General features: G+C 43.2%; 1 protein-coding gene across 1 annotated transcript in view; it reads right to left on the reverse strand.

Moving 5' to 3' along the window:
* The window catches only part of PVALEF (parvalbumin like EF-hand containing), a 36,151-nt gene extending 23,431 nt beyond the window's left edge, over nucleotides 1–12,720 (reverse strand). The window contains exons 1-2 of the mRNA XM_078774279.1: nucleotides 12,231–12,720; nucleotides 8,540–8,662 (exon numbers count right to left, since the gene is read on the reverse strand). Coding sequence (XP_078630405.1) covers nucleotides 8,540–8,657 — 118 coding nt within the window. The 5' untranslated portion in view covers nucleotides 8,658–8,662; nucleotides 12,231–12,720. The remainder of the gene's footprint in view (nucleotides 1–8,539; nucleotides 8,663–12,230) is intronic.
* Between the last annotated feature and the right edge of the window lie 1,335 nt (nucleotides 12,721–14,055).

Raw genomic sequence — 14,055 nt, forward strand, 5'->3', positions numbered from 1 at the left:
ACAATTATAATGTGAGCACATCTATAAATTATGTACAATTATAATGTGAGTACATCTATCAAGTATGTATAATTACAATGTGAGTACATCCATAAACAACAGGCATTTTACGGCCATTTTCCCTGCTAGAGCGGGGGTTAGCCTTGCGGGCCCCATGGCAATCTTCTCCACTTTGCCCTATTTTCTACTTCTCCCCTTGTTGACCCCCATGCCCGCATTTAATCTTCCACAACCTTTAGCCAAGTCGTTCTCGGTCTTCCCCATCCTCTACTTCCTTCTAAATTCATTTCCATCATCTTCTCACCCTGTCACTTTCATCCTTCCTCAAGACATGGCCCAACCATTTCAATCGGTTTCTCTTCACAGCATCAATCACAGGCTCCATTCCCATCATCTTCCGCAATTCATCATTCGTCTTTCTCTCTCTCTCTCTCTCTCAACTATACTCCGCACATCCACCAAACCATTCACATTTCCACTCTTTCCAGCCTTCGTTGCTGCTCTACATTCATTACCCATGTCTCGCTCCCATAAATCATAACACTTCTCACACATGCAGCATACACCTTTCCCTTCAGCTTCAACGACACTCCCCTCTTCGTCAGCACACCACTCAGTTCCCGAAACTTCTTCCATGCACATCTCACTCGAGCAACTGTTGCCGAGTCTGATCCACCTTCTCCATTCAGCATGTCTCCTAGGTAGCAAAATGTTTTCACACCTTCCAGCTTCACGCCATCTCCAAGATCCAACTCAACATTTCCTCCATCTGCACCTCTCTCTGTGCATACCTCACACTTGAATGTAGCTGCCACATTGGTTAATGACCCCCTCAGACCACTACATTTTTGATGAACCTACTCAGCGCACATTGTACATTGAATGGAGTTCACTCCGACACCCTTCCAGCACACATCAGACGGCCATTTCCCAGTTCTTTCCACCTCACCACATGCTTTACCACTTGCCATCACCTTCATCTTTCCAATATTCACCTTCTTTCGCCTCCATACATTCCTTCCACTTGTTCATCTTCTCTTTCAGTCCATCCATACTCTCGGCAATCAACACCAGATCATCTGCATACAACAACTCCCACAGTATACCGTCCTTTACATTCCGAGGCAGCACCTCCATCACAGCTACAAATAGCAGTGTACTACGTACCGACCCCTGATGCACTCCCACCTTCACCTCCAACTCACCACTGTTTCTGTCCTTCATCCTTACAGCTGTGCATGCTCTCTCGTACAACGCCATCACTACTCTGATCAATCATTCCTCCACTCTTAACTTCCTCAATGCCCATGTCACTACTCTGCGTGGAACCTTATCGAATGCTTTCTCCAAATCAAAACATCCAAGAAACAACTTCTTCCTCTTCTCCATGTACTTCTCCTGCAACTGCCTCCGAATAAAAAGCGCGTCTGTCGTTCCTCTTCCTGGCATAAATCCAAACTGCATTTCGTCGATCTTCACTTTCTTCCTTATCCTCCTCTCCAAAACCCTTTCCAATACCTTCATTTCGTGCTCCAATAACTTTATCACTCCATACGAGCCACATTCCAGAGGGTCACCTTTCCCCTTGTATAGATGGACGAGGATCGTCAGTTCCCAATCCACTGGAATGCGGCCTTCTTTCACCACCAGCTTACAGATCTATGTCATTCTCTTCACACCAAATCTTCCCGCTGCCTTCAACATATCTCCCACAACTCCCGTCGGCCCTCCCGCTTTTCTACTCTTCATTGTTTGATTGAATCCTCCACTTCCTTCTCAGTTATCTTCTCTACCAGTCCTAAAACTGGGTTACTCTCCATGTTGCCATCCCATTACTTCTCTGCATTCAACAGCATTTCCATATATTTGTTCCATCAGCCTTTAATTCCATCTCGGTCCACAACGATTTGTCTCACTTCATCCTTCAAGCAACTCACCCCCATCACATCGCACCTCTCTTTCGCTCTCTGCTTTGCAATCCTGAATACCACTCTCTGACCCTCTTCCAAATCGAAGGGTTCTCTGAACATTTTCCTACATGTCTCCTGCACCTTTGCTTTGCTACCTCTTTCTTTGCAGACTTCTTGGCTGCCTTATAAATTTCATGTGCAGCCTCTTCTGCCCCCGAACCCTTCTTCTGCCACTCCTTGAACTTCTTCCTCTTCTCGGCAAGCCTCTTTCCAACTTCATCATCCCACCACCATGTTTCCGAGTGCCTCGTCCTTTTGTCCATCCACATACCTCACCAACAGCTCCTAACAGACTATCTTTCATTGACATCCAACCGCTTTCAAGCTCAACTACATCATCCTCCACCATACTCAGCCACTCTTTTAATGCCATCCTCACTGTCACCTCTTTCAACCTCCACACCTTCATTCTCGGTTGATACTTCACCCGCTGAGCTCTCCTGACACCTTTCACCCTTATGTCGCAGACAACCAAGTGGTGGTGTGAAACAGCCTCCTCCCCCGGGATCACCTTTGTATCCCGGAGGTTCCCCCTATCTCGCCTACACACCATCAGGTAATCAACGGTTGTCGTCGACCCACTTGACGTGTTTGTAACAAGCTTATTATCCGCTTTCTGAAATGTAGTATTACAAATCAACAAACCAGCACCATCAGCAAACTCAAAAATTATTTCACCTTCTCCATTCCTCACACCATATCCGTAACCCCCATGGACTCCCTCAAAACCATCCATACTCCTTCCCACATGTCCATTTAAGTCTCCTCCTACCACAACAACTTCCTCATCTTTCACGTTTTCCATCAGCTTCTCTATCGCACACCAGAACTTGTCCTTCTCTTCATCGCTCCGACCAACCTGCGGAGATGACGTTCACCAAGAGCTTTCCAATCATTATTTTCACCATCATCAACCTTTCACTTACTCCAGTTTCACTCACCACACTGTCTACAAACTCCTCAGAAAACAGGACACCAACACCATTCACGCCTTCCGGGCACCTGTTAAAAGTTCAAGGAGGCAGAGATGAACATCTGTTTATTCAAACAACACAGTGACCAAGCACGCAAGCCTTCGGCTGCAGGGCATCATCGAGCAACTGACGCCACCTATCCGGAAACGGAAACAGGTTTACATAATACGTCATGTGTAATACTAAAGGGTTTTGCAGTATCCAACATCTCCCATTCCCTTCAAACCGACGACATATGGCGGAGGTTTCCAAGAAGTGACAGTCCCCCAAATCGATCAACATGCATGAGTAGGCCTACATACTACCATCACTAAAATCAATGAGCATAAGTAGCCTACATACTACCATCCCTGCCCATAACCATACGTGTGGTAACAAGAACACAAAGCAATATAGAGCAACAGTTCATGCATAACAATTTACAAATCGAGTCGTGTAGGTGCCCGGCGATCGCGTGGGCTGCGACGGAGTGGTAAGTCAAATCTCACTCGTTCGGTGGGGAGGAAGCTGGTCTGTCCTTGCTCCCAACAGTAGATGGCTTTGACCCTCACCATGCACAGCGGAGCATTGAGGGACATACTGACGAAGGAAACACCGGTTCCTCCAATAAACTCTGCCCGACGGCAGTTTCACATGGGAGTCCCGGTGATGTCCAACACCGATGACCACACCGGTCTTATCCCAACGCCACGTCTGTGGATCTTGTACCAACACCTCGGTGCCGACACAAAATGGCGTGAGAGGTTTGGACGATCGGTCGTAATGTGTGCTGGTTTTCGCCCGTATCTCGGCGGCTTTAGCATCACACTTGGCAGCAGCCATCTGCCACTCGGGTGCGAAAGTGCGCTGATGTCCAGGAACAGCAGCACGTGTTGGATGCCCGAAGAGAATTTGAGCCGGTGAACTTCCAGATGTGCGTGGCGTGTTTCGCCATTCGAGCAAGCCGCGGCAAAATGTATCATCGTCGAGATTGTCGTTGTGTGTAGTCTTCGCGACCAGATTCTTAATGGCTTTGACCGCTGCTTCTGCATGTCCATTCACGCGTGGAAGGTGTGGTGTGGAGAAGCCATGGTTAACTCCTCAACGGTCCATGAATTTTCGGAATTCATAGGATGCAAATTGTGGGCCGCCATCGGTTCGAAGACGAACTGGGACACCCAGATCCACAAAGAAGAGCTCGGATGAGGTCACGTGACGTGGGGTCACGCATGAAAAAATAGATGCATGGCCACCCAGAGAGTCGGTCCACGTAGACCAGATACGATTTTCCCACGTGGGAAAAGAAATCGGCAGATACCTCCTCGAACACACGCCGTGGTCGTGTATCGCTCATTAACGGTTCCTTCTGAAGGCCGGCCATTCGCTCCTGACACACAGGACACGAGCGAGGCACGTTGGCAATATCGATATCGTTGTTGATATTTGGCCAATACACAGTCTGTCGAACTCGGCGTTTTGTACGTTCCATGCCCTGATGTGAGTCCTGTAGTCGATTCAATACCTCCGTACGTGCTGCACGAGGTATGACAATGCATTGACCGTAGACTACGATGTCATCGTCACTTGACAGCTGATCACGTATCCCAAAGTAAGCCTTGAGGCGATGGTCCCACTCGCTACGGTTTGCTGAAAAGCCGGTATTTACTGCCTGAGCTAGTAAGCAGTATTCCTCATCGCGTCGTGCTTCCGCATGGAGTTTATCGAGTATAGGATCACGTAGATGATCTTGACTTCCATCATCGACGTTCGCTACTGCCGCCAAGATGACCTGGTTTACGTGATGTTGAACGTGCATCTCCGCCTCCTCATCATCTGGCAATGGGCTATCCACCGAGTGGCGTGATAGAGCGTCTGGGATGGCATGCTCACATCCCTTCCTCCACGTTGCCGTAAACGTGTAGAGAGACAATTTCTCCACGAGTCGTTGCAGACGTGGGTTTTCGATAGCGTCCAAAGTGTAGGTGTTCAATATGGGTTAGAGTGGTTTGTGGTCGATGACAAGCTGAAATATGGGTCGGCCCTGTAGGTAATGACGGCATTTTTTCATGCCCCAAACTACAACCAGGGCTTCGAGCTCAATCATCGCATAACGAGACATTGCTCATTGATCAAGCCATGCAGAAGGAATGCAGGTACAGTACAAGAGGATTATATTTACCATAATGTTATTCAGAATACTGTATCAATCTTTGTTTGAATCACAAATTCAAAATAATAATACTAAGCTATCTCATTCTCTTTACTTGTTTCCTTCTGCAGATGGCTGGAACAGTTGAGACAGGTGTTGGCTACAAACACACTACAAGAAAGCAAGACTCTCTCCTGGGCTGCATATCATGCTAACCTTCAGCCAGCCAATGAAACACCGGTCAGTAACGTGACACTCACTTCTCTACTGCCCCTTTTCTATGACCAGGCCAAAGCCGTCGCTATGATCCGCCATTCCATGGACGTAGTGAAGAAAGCAGTGGATATTCTGAATCCTGGACAGGGGTCCATTAGTACTGTGGATCAAGTGACCCGATCAACCTCTGTATGCTGTAGCAAAACAAATGCAGTGGAGTTGGCCAGCAACTCACGGCGAGGATCACTTCATTGTTATGTTTGGCGGGCTGCACATTGAGATGGCTTCTCTCAAGATATTGGGAAACCTTCTGGAGGACAGTGGGTGGACATTTGCACTCGTACAAGCTGGTGTTGCCACACCGGGAACGGCAGATTCATTTCTGAAGGCCTCCCATGTTACGCGCACTCGACGTGCTCATCAGATCAGCTCATCAGATTCTTCATTTATATATATATATATATATATATATATATATATATATATATATATATATATATATATATATATATATATATATATATATATATATATATATATATATATATATATATATATATCTATAATTCCAGTAATCTCTGTACGTTTGTACGTTTGTTTGTCTGTGACCGCTGTTTCTCGACAACCACGGGTCCGATATACTTTTAACTTGCCAGGTATATTGCTGGGGACCCGAGGATGTGCCTTTTCAAGGTTTCATATTAATCGGACAATTACTTACCGAGCTATGTCCAAAAAACGATTCAACCAATCAGAGAGCAGCGAACTATCGCGTGTGCCGAACGTGGCGGACACACTCTGCCTCGGATGGCACATTTGAGAGCGTATTCATTTATTTCACGTTTGCAAACTATGTTGGCGTTAAACTATGTTTTAAAACTAATAAAAACGAATTTGCGATTCATTCGCTTTCCTGCGCGTTTGTGCACGCGATGGCGATTTATTTACCAAACTCCGGAAGCCGTTCGCTTTGGACCAAACCATTTCATGTAAATAGAGGGGGGGGATATAATTTTAGATATAGATATAGTACGGGCAATGCCCTAGTATATATAATTCACATTTTTATGTGTTTATATGGTTGAAATTTATTACATTATGTGAAAATTGAGGGCGTTATTTATTTTTCATGTTTACTTTCATCAATAAAAATTGATTTATATACTTTTATTCATTTATTTTATGATAAGTAGTCATAAAATTGGGTTGCTTTTTTTCTGGTTTTTCACCTGTTTTATGGCAATAAACATGATTTAAGGTAAATACCGCCCTCAAAGTTCACATTTAGTACTGATGCGCATTCTACATAGACTAAACAGGTGTGACATGTCTTTAATTGTGTGCTAAATTATATGATTGTATGACCAAAATATACAGTTTTATGCTCGCCTAATGTACCAAATATATGTAAAACAAGCATTCTAAGTATTGCGCTGCAATACATGTCCCCTACCGGCAGTCTGTCGTCCAGAAAACTGTTGGGGAAATTACCAAAGTTCAAAGTGCCATAACTTTGTCAAAAATGATCGAAACGTCGTGACGTTCGAACTTGATCTGTAACTTATCATGAGGAAACCATGTACCAAGTTTGAAATCATTAGCATTAAGAGTTTAGAAAAAAAGTCCGGAAAGCTGTTCTTTGCGTGACGGACTGACTGATGGACTGACGGACAGACGGAGGGACAGAGTGCAAACCTATAGTCCCCTCCGGTGTACACCGGTAATAGTCAGGGCCCTTAGGGATATTTTGGTTCACATTCTTCCAAAAGCATCAAATTTGGCGCAGATGTTGCCCATGCCATACTCTTTCGATTTTTGACGGGCGCCAAGGGCGGTATGATCCGGGGACCATACCGGTCCATCCCGCCATGTCACCTGACCTATGACGTCATAATTAGGATTTGCATCCAATCACATGGCGTACTATAAGTGGTCAAAGTTCAAAATGAATCGATCGAAAAATGAAGGCAGGGATCCATTTTTAAGGTTTTCATAAAATCCAATATGGCCGCCAGATCACATGACCTATGACGTCATATTTATGACATGTATAAAATCATGTATACATGAACCCGGATCATGATCGCACAAAAATTAAACACAAGGATATGGCATACAGTTCATAAAACATCAAAATCCGTACCTTTGTAATTAGACTGATGAACTGCATATGCCTGAAAATTAGGAAATAGACATGTAAATATTTCCTCTAATTGTCATAAATAAGGTCAGAGTTCGATTACCCAACCCAGAAACATAAAATGGTGAAGCTCGCGTAAATCTTGACAAGAAACTCAAAAACCGACATGTTTGACTCAAAAATGACCTTTAAGATGACCTTGAGGGTTGACCTTGACCTCCAATCATCAAAATAACATCATAATTGGATTCCTCGACCTCGAAAACCCCTGAAAAGTGGTATCATACATGATTCCAACCCTTTTGGTTATTTAACTGATTTTCCTCTAATCCGGGTGGCGGCCAGTTAGTATTTCGCCAATATGGGCCCCCCGGGGGGGGGGCGCCCGTCTTGGCGCCCGTCAAAAATCGAAAGAGTATGGCATGGGCAACATCTGGGCCAAATTTGGTGCTTTTGGAAGAATTTGAACCAAACGTCCCCAAAATATCCCTAAGGGCCCTGACTATAGGGGACTAATAACAATCAATGGAGCTCATTTTAAAAAATAACCGCCATTGTTGTCACAGGACAAATCTGCGATGGTGCTATAGCCAAATATCTTTCTTAGGACATACTCTGACTGTGTGGCAAATGCCATGCTTTTATCATCAAAGGCACAATTCCTGCACCTATCTGCCATACTACCGGTGAGTACCTGTATAAAGTTTGTACAATTAGAATGCGAGTACATCTATAAAGCAAGTACTATAAAATAACACAAAACAAATCCGGGGGAGGGATATGCAATCGTTGATTACTCATTGTAGTTATTGTGTTTTTGTGTGCAATAATAATATTGAGTAATTTTTTTTAAATAAATCGATACCAACAACCAGTATTGCCGATCATATTATTGCTCTTCGTTTCAGAACAAATGTCATCTAAGTTCAGTGAAATTTCGACGAATTCTATTATTTGTACTCAAGGGTAAGTCACATCGCTTTGGGATCCGATTATGATGTGAGAAATTGCTTCACACTGAGATCAATCAAGACACGACCTCCCCTGGGTTTCTCATCGAACAACTTCATGGACTTATCGATGTGTAAGCTGGGGTGCTCACAACACTTACTTTTGCCTGTGTGGCCTGATATGATCACGTGTTGCAGCTCCTCATCAGATATCGTGCTTCCATGGCATTTCATGAAAGCCGCCATTTCTTTCTTGTTCGTTTCTTTTGAGCTCGCCATCGTTCCTGGGGAAAAAAAATACATAAAACATGCAATATACTTATGTATATGTATATATTCTGATGTACCATACTCTGGTACAGAGCGTCATTGCTGCCTAAGTAGATTTTTGGAAAGGGTTACACTAGGTGGGTCAAAGAAAATGAGCCAAGTCCATTTTTTAAAACATTTCTATTCATTCATGACCTACACAAACTGTACACAACTATTTTACCATACATTAATAAACCACCAAAACTTGCAGAAATAACTGTACAAGTCAGTATGGAATACTTTGTCCCTTTGCTTTCTTTCAATAATCGAATCTTTTGGTCGAACTTTCACAAAATATCTTGCACCGAGAATTGTCAATATTGTCCCATTCATGTTTGACAGCTTCCCAAAGTTGATCGGCATTTGCAAATTTCCTTCCAATAGGTTTGTGCTCAATATAGGTCCAAATATTCTCTGTGGGGTTCTATAATCAGGACTCTGACTCGGCCAGAACATAAGTTTCAGGGACTTTCTCCAACCACTTTTTGGTGGCTTTTGCAGTATGGGCAGGGGCATGATGTTGTTGAAAAATGACTTATTGGCTTTTCTCTCTTGGAAATAACTTTTGGATGCTGGGAAGTAATCCTTTCTGTAATGTTTACTGGTATTCCTTGGCATTAATTGACTGTTCACACCTTATCAACTCACCAACACCAGTACATGAAAATGCACCCCAGACCATGATTCCACCTCCTCCATGCTTCACAGTTGTTGAAATGCACTCAGGGTTGAATCTCTCAGCAGATCTGCGAAGGTAACTTTCTGGGGCATGACTGCAAAGCTGAAATCTTAATTCATCATGCCACAGAATTCCCTGAATCCAGTCTGAATCACAGTTTCCATATTCCGCCAAAAAGTGCAATCTGTCCATGTTTTTCTTTCATAATAGAGGCCTCTGAGCACATCTTCTTGAGGCAAAACCAATATCAGTCAATCTTCTTTTGATGGTCCTTCTGGAAACAGTCTTGTTTTCAGCAGTTCTGAACTCCTCTGAAAGTTTCTGCAGGCTTTTCGTTCTTTCCTGGAGAACTAAGAATTACAGTCGCCTGTCATCTTTACTTGTAGTGGCTCTAGGCCTGCCAGATCCCTTCTTCCTTACAGTAGAACCAGTTATCTGGAACTGTAGACCTATTTTCCTTATGGTAGGCAAAGAAATTGGGATTTTCTCCTTCTTCATGATCTTGTGTATTTTAGAATATCTCTTGCCTGCTTGTCGAAGAGAAGCAATTCGATTTTTAATACCTCCATCAACATGGAACTTTTATTTCTTTGTGGGCATTTCTAAATTTAAACACAAAAACATGACCGACACTAACTGTACAAGTCATGAATTAGAGCAATTTAGGCACTACAGATGCATTTAAACAGTCAAGAAACATGGCAACACCCCAACATTGCATTGCAGATTTTTCTAAGTATATTACTAACAGTAATATTTTTTTCTCTGAATTTTTTTTTTGAGACACAGAACAACGCAAAACAGTCTTGTATTCCTTTTTATGTGTAAAATGTTGATATATTTTGTCTTACCCCGAGATATTGGCCTCGATGAAAGGCGAAAATATGGAAATTTCGTAGTTTTTGTTTGAGAACAAAACTTCTTAAAACACGAATTTTTTTTCATAAAATTGCTGTAAACTGTGGCTGACTTTTAGCTCCTGTAATGTAATTTCTCTCCTGTAATAGTAATTCATGTAAACTCGAATATGTACTGGCTTCTATGGCTCCAAATTTGAAAAAAACAGCATTTTTTTTGCCCCCGGAGAGTATATACAGTATATACAGACTTGGCATTTAATATGGAATATTTTTTTTTCCTTGACTTGGGTTTACTTTCTTAACTCAGTATATCAATCTGGTGAGTTTCTTTTACACTTTGGTGATTTATTTGTTAAAAGAACCATGTCACTGATTGTCTGTCGCAGCAATAAGTCAACAACAGGATTATATCACAGGTGGCGTGCCAAAATGTACGGACAGGTGCATTTGATGATTGGCTTCACAGTCGGGTATACAAGGGTTGTTGCGTTCTGTATTAGTGGAAAACAACTGCTGCACGTCTCCAAAAGTTATTGCCGCTTCCTCTGGAGATGGTCCGTCAACTCAACAATGCTGTTTGTCATGGAGTGGTGGCTTTACGAAATTACGGCATGAAACAGCGTGCTATTGCTCGGCAGTATGGCATCACTCAAGATCAGGTGTCAAAGATCCTGAAACGAAATGCTCAGAGGGGTGTCCCTACTCCAGTACCGAAGCCAGGATGTCCCTGCAGAACCACAAGGAGGGATGATCGCCAGCTGCACCGGTTAGTCTGCAATGGCCGTACCAAGTCAGCTTATCGGCTTAGGGCTGAGTGGCAGCAACTGACAAATGTGCCTGTATCCAGAAGGCTAGTCAACCAACGACTGGTTCAAGCAGGCTATCGTGCCAGGCGTCCCCTGAGAAAGCCACGCCTGACCAGACAACACAGCCAGCGCCGATTGCAGTGGGCCAGAGAGCACCGTCAATGGCAGCCAGGACACTGGAATCACGTGACCTTCAGTGACGAGTCTAGATTTCTGGTCTATCGTCAAGATGGCCGTGTCCCAGTGCGCAGACAAGTGCATGAAGCCCACAACGAAGATTGTATAGTGCCAAGAGTCCAAGCTGGAGGTGGTGGGGTGACCGTTTGGGCTGCTTTTCATGCAGGGGGCAAAACTGACCTGGTTGTTCTGAATGGAAACCTGAACCAGTTCAAGTCCAGGGTCATTCTGGAAGAAACATTGCTTCCATTTGCTCGTGCAGCCTTTCAAGGAAACTTTGTCTTCCAAGATGACAATGCACGGCCTCATCGTGCTCTCATGATCGAACACTTTCTTGCTGACCGTGGTGTAGAGCATATGGAGTGGCCTGCCATGCCCCGGATATGAATCCGATAGAGAACTTGTGGGCAGAATTAACGCGCCAAATCGACAACTTGGACCAGCAGCCGACCTCTGTGCGTGAATTGCAGCAGGCTATTGTCACTGCATGGCAAGCGATTCCTGTCCAAACCTTGGCAAATCTCATGAACAGCATGCCTCGACGTGTACGTGCTCTCCTGAATGCTCGTGGGGGTTACACGAAGTACTGAACTATAATTTTACTGTCCGTAATCCCAGTCATAATTTAGCTTTTGTTTTTGTTAAAAAATTTTTTGGCTAATGTGCAAAATAAAGAGATACTTCTGGAAAACGTACAGAAGTTTAACACAGTACTGTCCGTGAATTGAGTTCGATATCAGTTTACATCACTTTCAAGGATCAATTTATTTGCTTCGAAATGTCAAATGTGGTTTTTGTTTCTTTTAAAGGTCACATTAACAAAATCTAGAATAATTTCAACATAATTCCAATGAACTTTTGGTTCTAAGTCATCTTGAAAAGTAAGTTCACCCCCACAAAAAAAATATTCCATATTAAATGCCAAGTCTGTATATATATATATATATATATATATATATATATATATATATATATATATATATATATATATATATTGTTCCAGCCTCCACAACCTTACGTTTGTCGTCAATTCCAAGTTCACAAGAGAATAGGAAAGAAGAAGAAACCCAGTCAGCAGTTGAGGCGGTGGAGAGGAACTGTGGATGCCGTAGATCTTTAAATGCCGGATCGAGATGTGACCTTGGACGGGTTGAGATGAGTGGTGAATCAAGGCGCTCGAGATGTGAACGCGGTTCGGAGGAGCTGTGAATGTGGTTGATTTCGCGCGAGGGTTTTATTCCACCCGGCAGGAAAACTTAAAAATAGCGCGTGTCAATGTTTTCCTGGATTATCGGGAATCGTGCAAACATATCCTTCCGTTAATTATTCTTACACTTCAACATGTGGATTCTTCCTTAGCAGATCTTTAAGTTTTCACATGTTATAACTTGTAGGTATAACAAGCCATCATGACTTTATTGACCCACTCTTCTTCTTATTATTTCGGTCTCGGGAAACAAGAACCGACTGATATGCCAAATCGCCCGCTGTTCATGTATATTGTCTGTGCTTTGCCTCTTGGAGACGCGTTACGACGTTACGTCATAATTCAAAACTTGGAGCGGGATGTGCAAGGGTGAGGCGGGAGTGGAGGGGCCAGAGCAAGCTATGACGTCAGTCTCGGGCAATTTTGGACACAAAGCCTTTTACGTGTTCTGTCTGAATGCCAGTCCTCATGACTTGCCCCCGTTTGAAATATCATCATCTTCCTGCAAGATTGGTCCAAGGCTTGATCTTGTTGGCACTGTAATTGGAGCTCGGTGGTCCCTCTGCTACTCCCGCCTCGTATTTTTAATCTTCTGAAAACTGAGACGCCCCATAGGTCTCCATAATGGATCCTCTTTAGGGGGCGAACATGCAAGGCATGCCAACAAGTGCAAAGACCTTTCTCTATTATTAATTTCCCCCACATGCTCAACTCCCGACTTTACTATCTCATGGACAATGTGGCGACTTCCAAAAAATATTCCGGTTGGAAGTATAAGATCCTTGGACGATGATAAAACTCCATTGTGGTGTAACGAATGTATTGAAACACCTGGACCGAACAATAAGGAACAACGAATATTTAAATGAAGGATGATGAGGAGACGACTCAGAATGAGAACCTCATTTAATAATCGATAATTAAATCAAAAAGTGGTTTGTACTCAATTACTATATTTTACTAATATAGTACTATATTGACTATATTATTTTACTATATTGACTCTAAACAAATCTCCCAAGTTAAATGGCTAAGAAGTTACTATATTTCCATTTGGCCTATGTCTGCTCCTCTGCTTGCTGTTCAGCTTGAATGACAGTCCCCAATCCATGTGAACCTCTCTCTGATGAATAATCAAACGTTTCAAACCTTTTTTTGATTAATCTATAACTTCTCTAAGAGTAGGCTAAACGAGGCAGTAATCTTCACCTGGCAGAGTTCTTCTTTGGTCAGAGAATCAGCCATCTTTGACTTGTGCGAAATGGGAAATAACAGATATTGTATCTCCCAGATTTTTAACAAGCTTTTAAACCTTGAACACACACACACACATACACACATACAGACAGACACACATACAGACACATATACACACACACAAACACACCCACACACACATACACACATACAGACACACATACAGACATACAGACATACATACAGACATACATACAGACACACATACAGACACATATACACACGCACATATACAAACACACACAAACACACACACATATATATATATTGTTGCGGTTGTGCCATAAAGGCAACCCCCCTATAGTTAATTGCACGACAACATGTAGCCTGCAGTAGTTAGTTATTTCTTATTGAATGTAAAGATTAGCCCTTTCCCATT

Source organism: Myxine glutinosa, chromosome 3 (assembly GCF_964187855.1).
Source record: "Myxine glutinosa chromosome 3, kmMyxGlut1.1, whole genome shotgun sequence".
In the NCBI taxonomy this organism is placed as follows: domain Eukaryota; kingdom Metazoa; phylum Chordata; class Myxini; order Myxiniformes; family Myxinidae; genus Myxine; species Myxine glutinosa.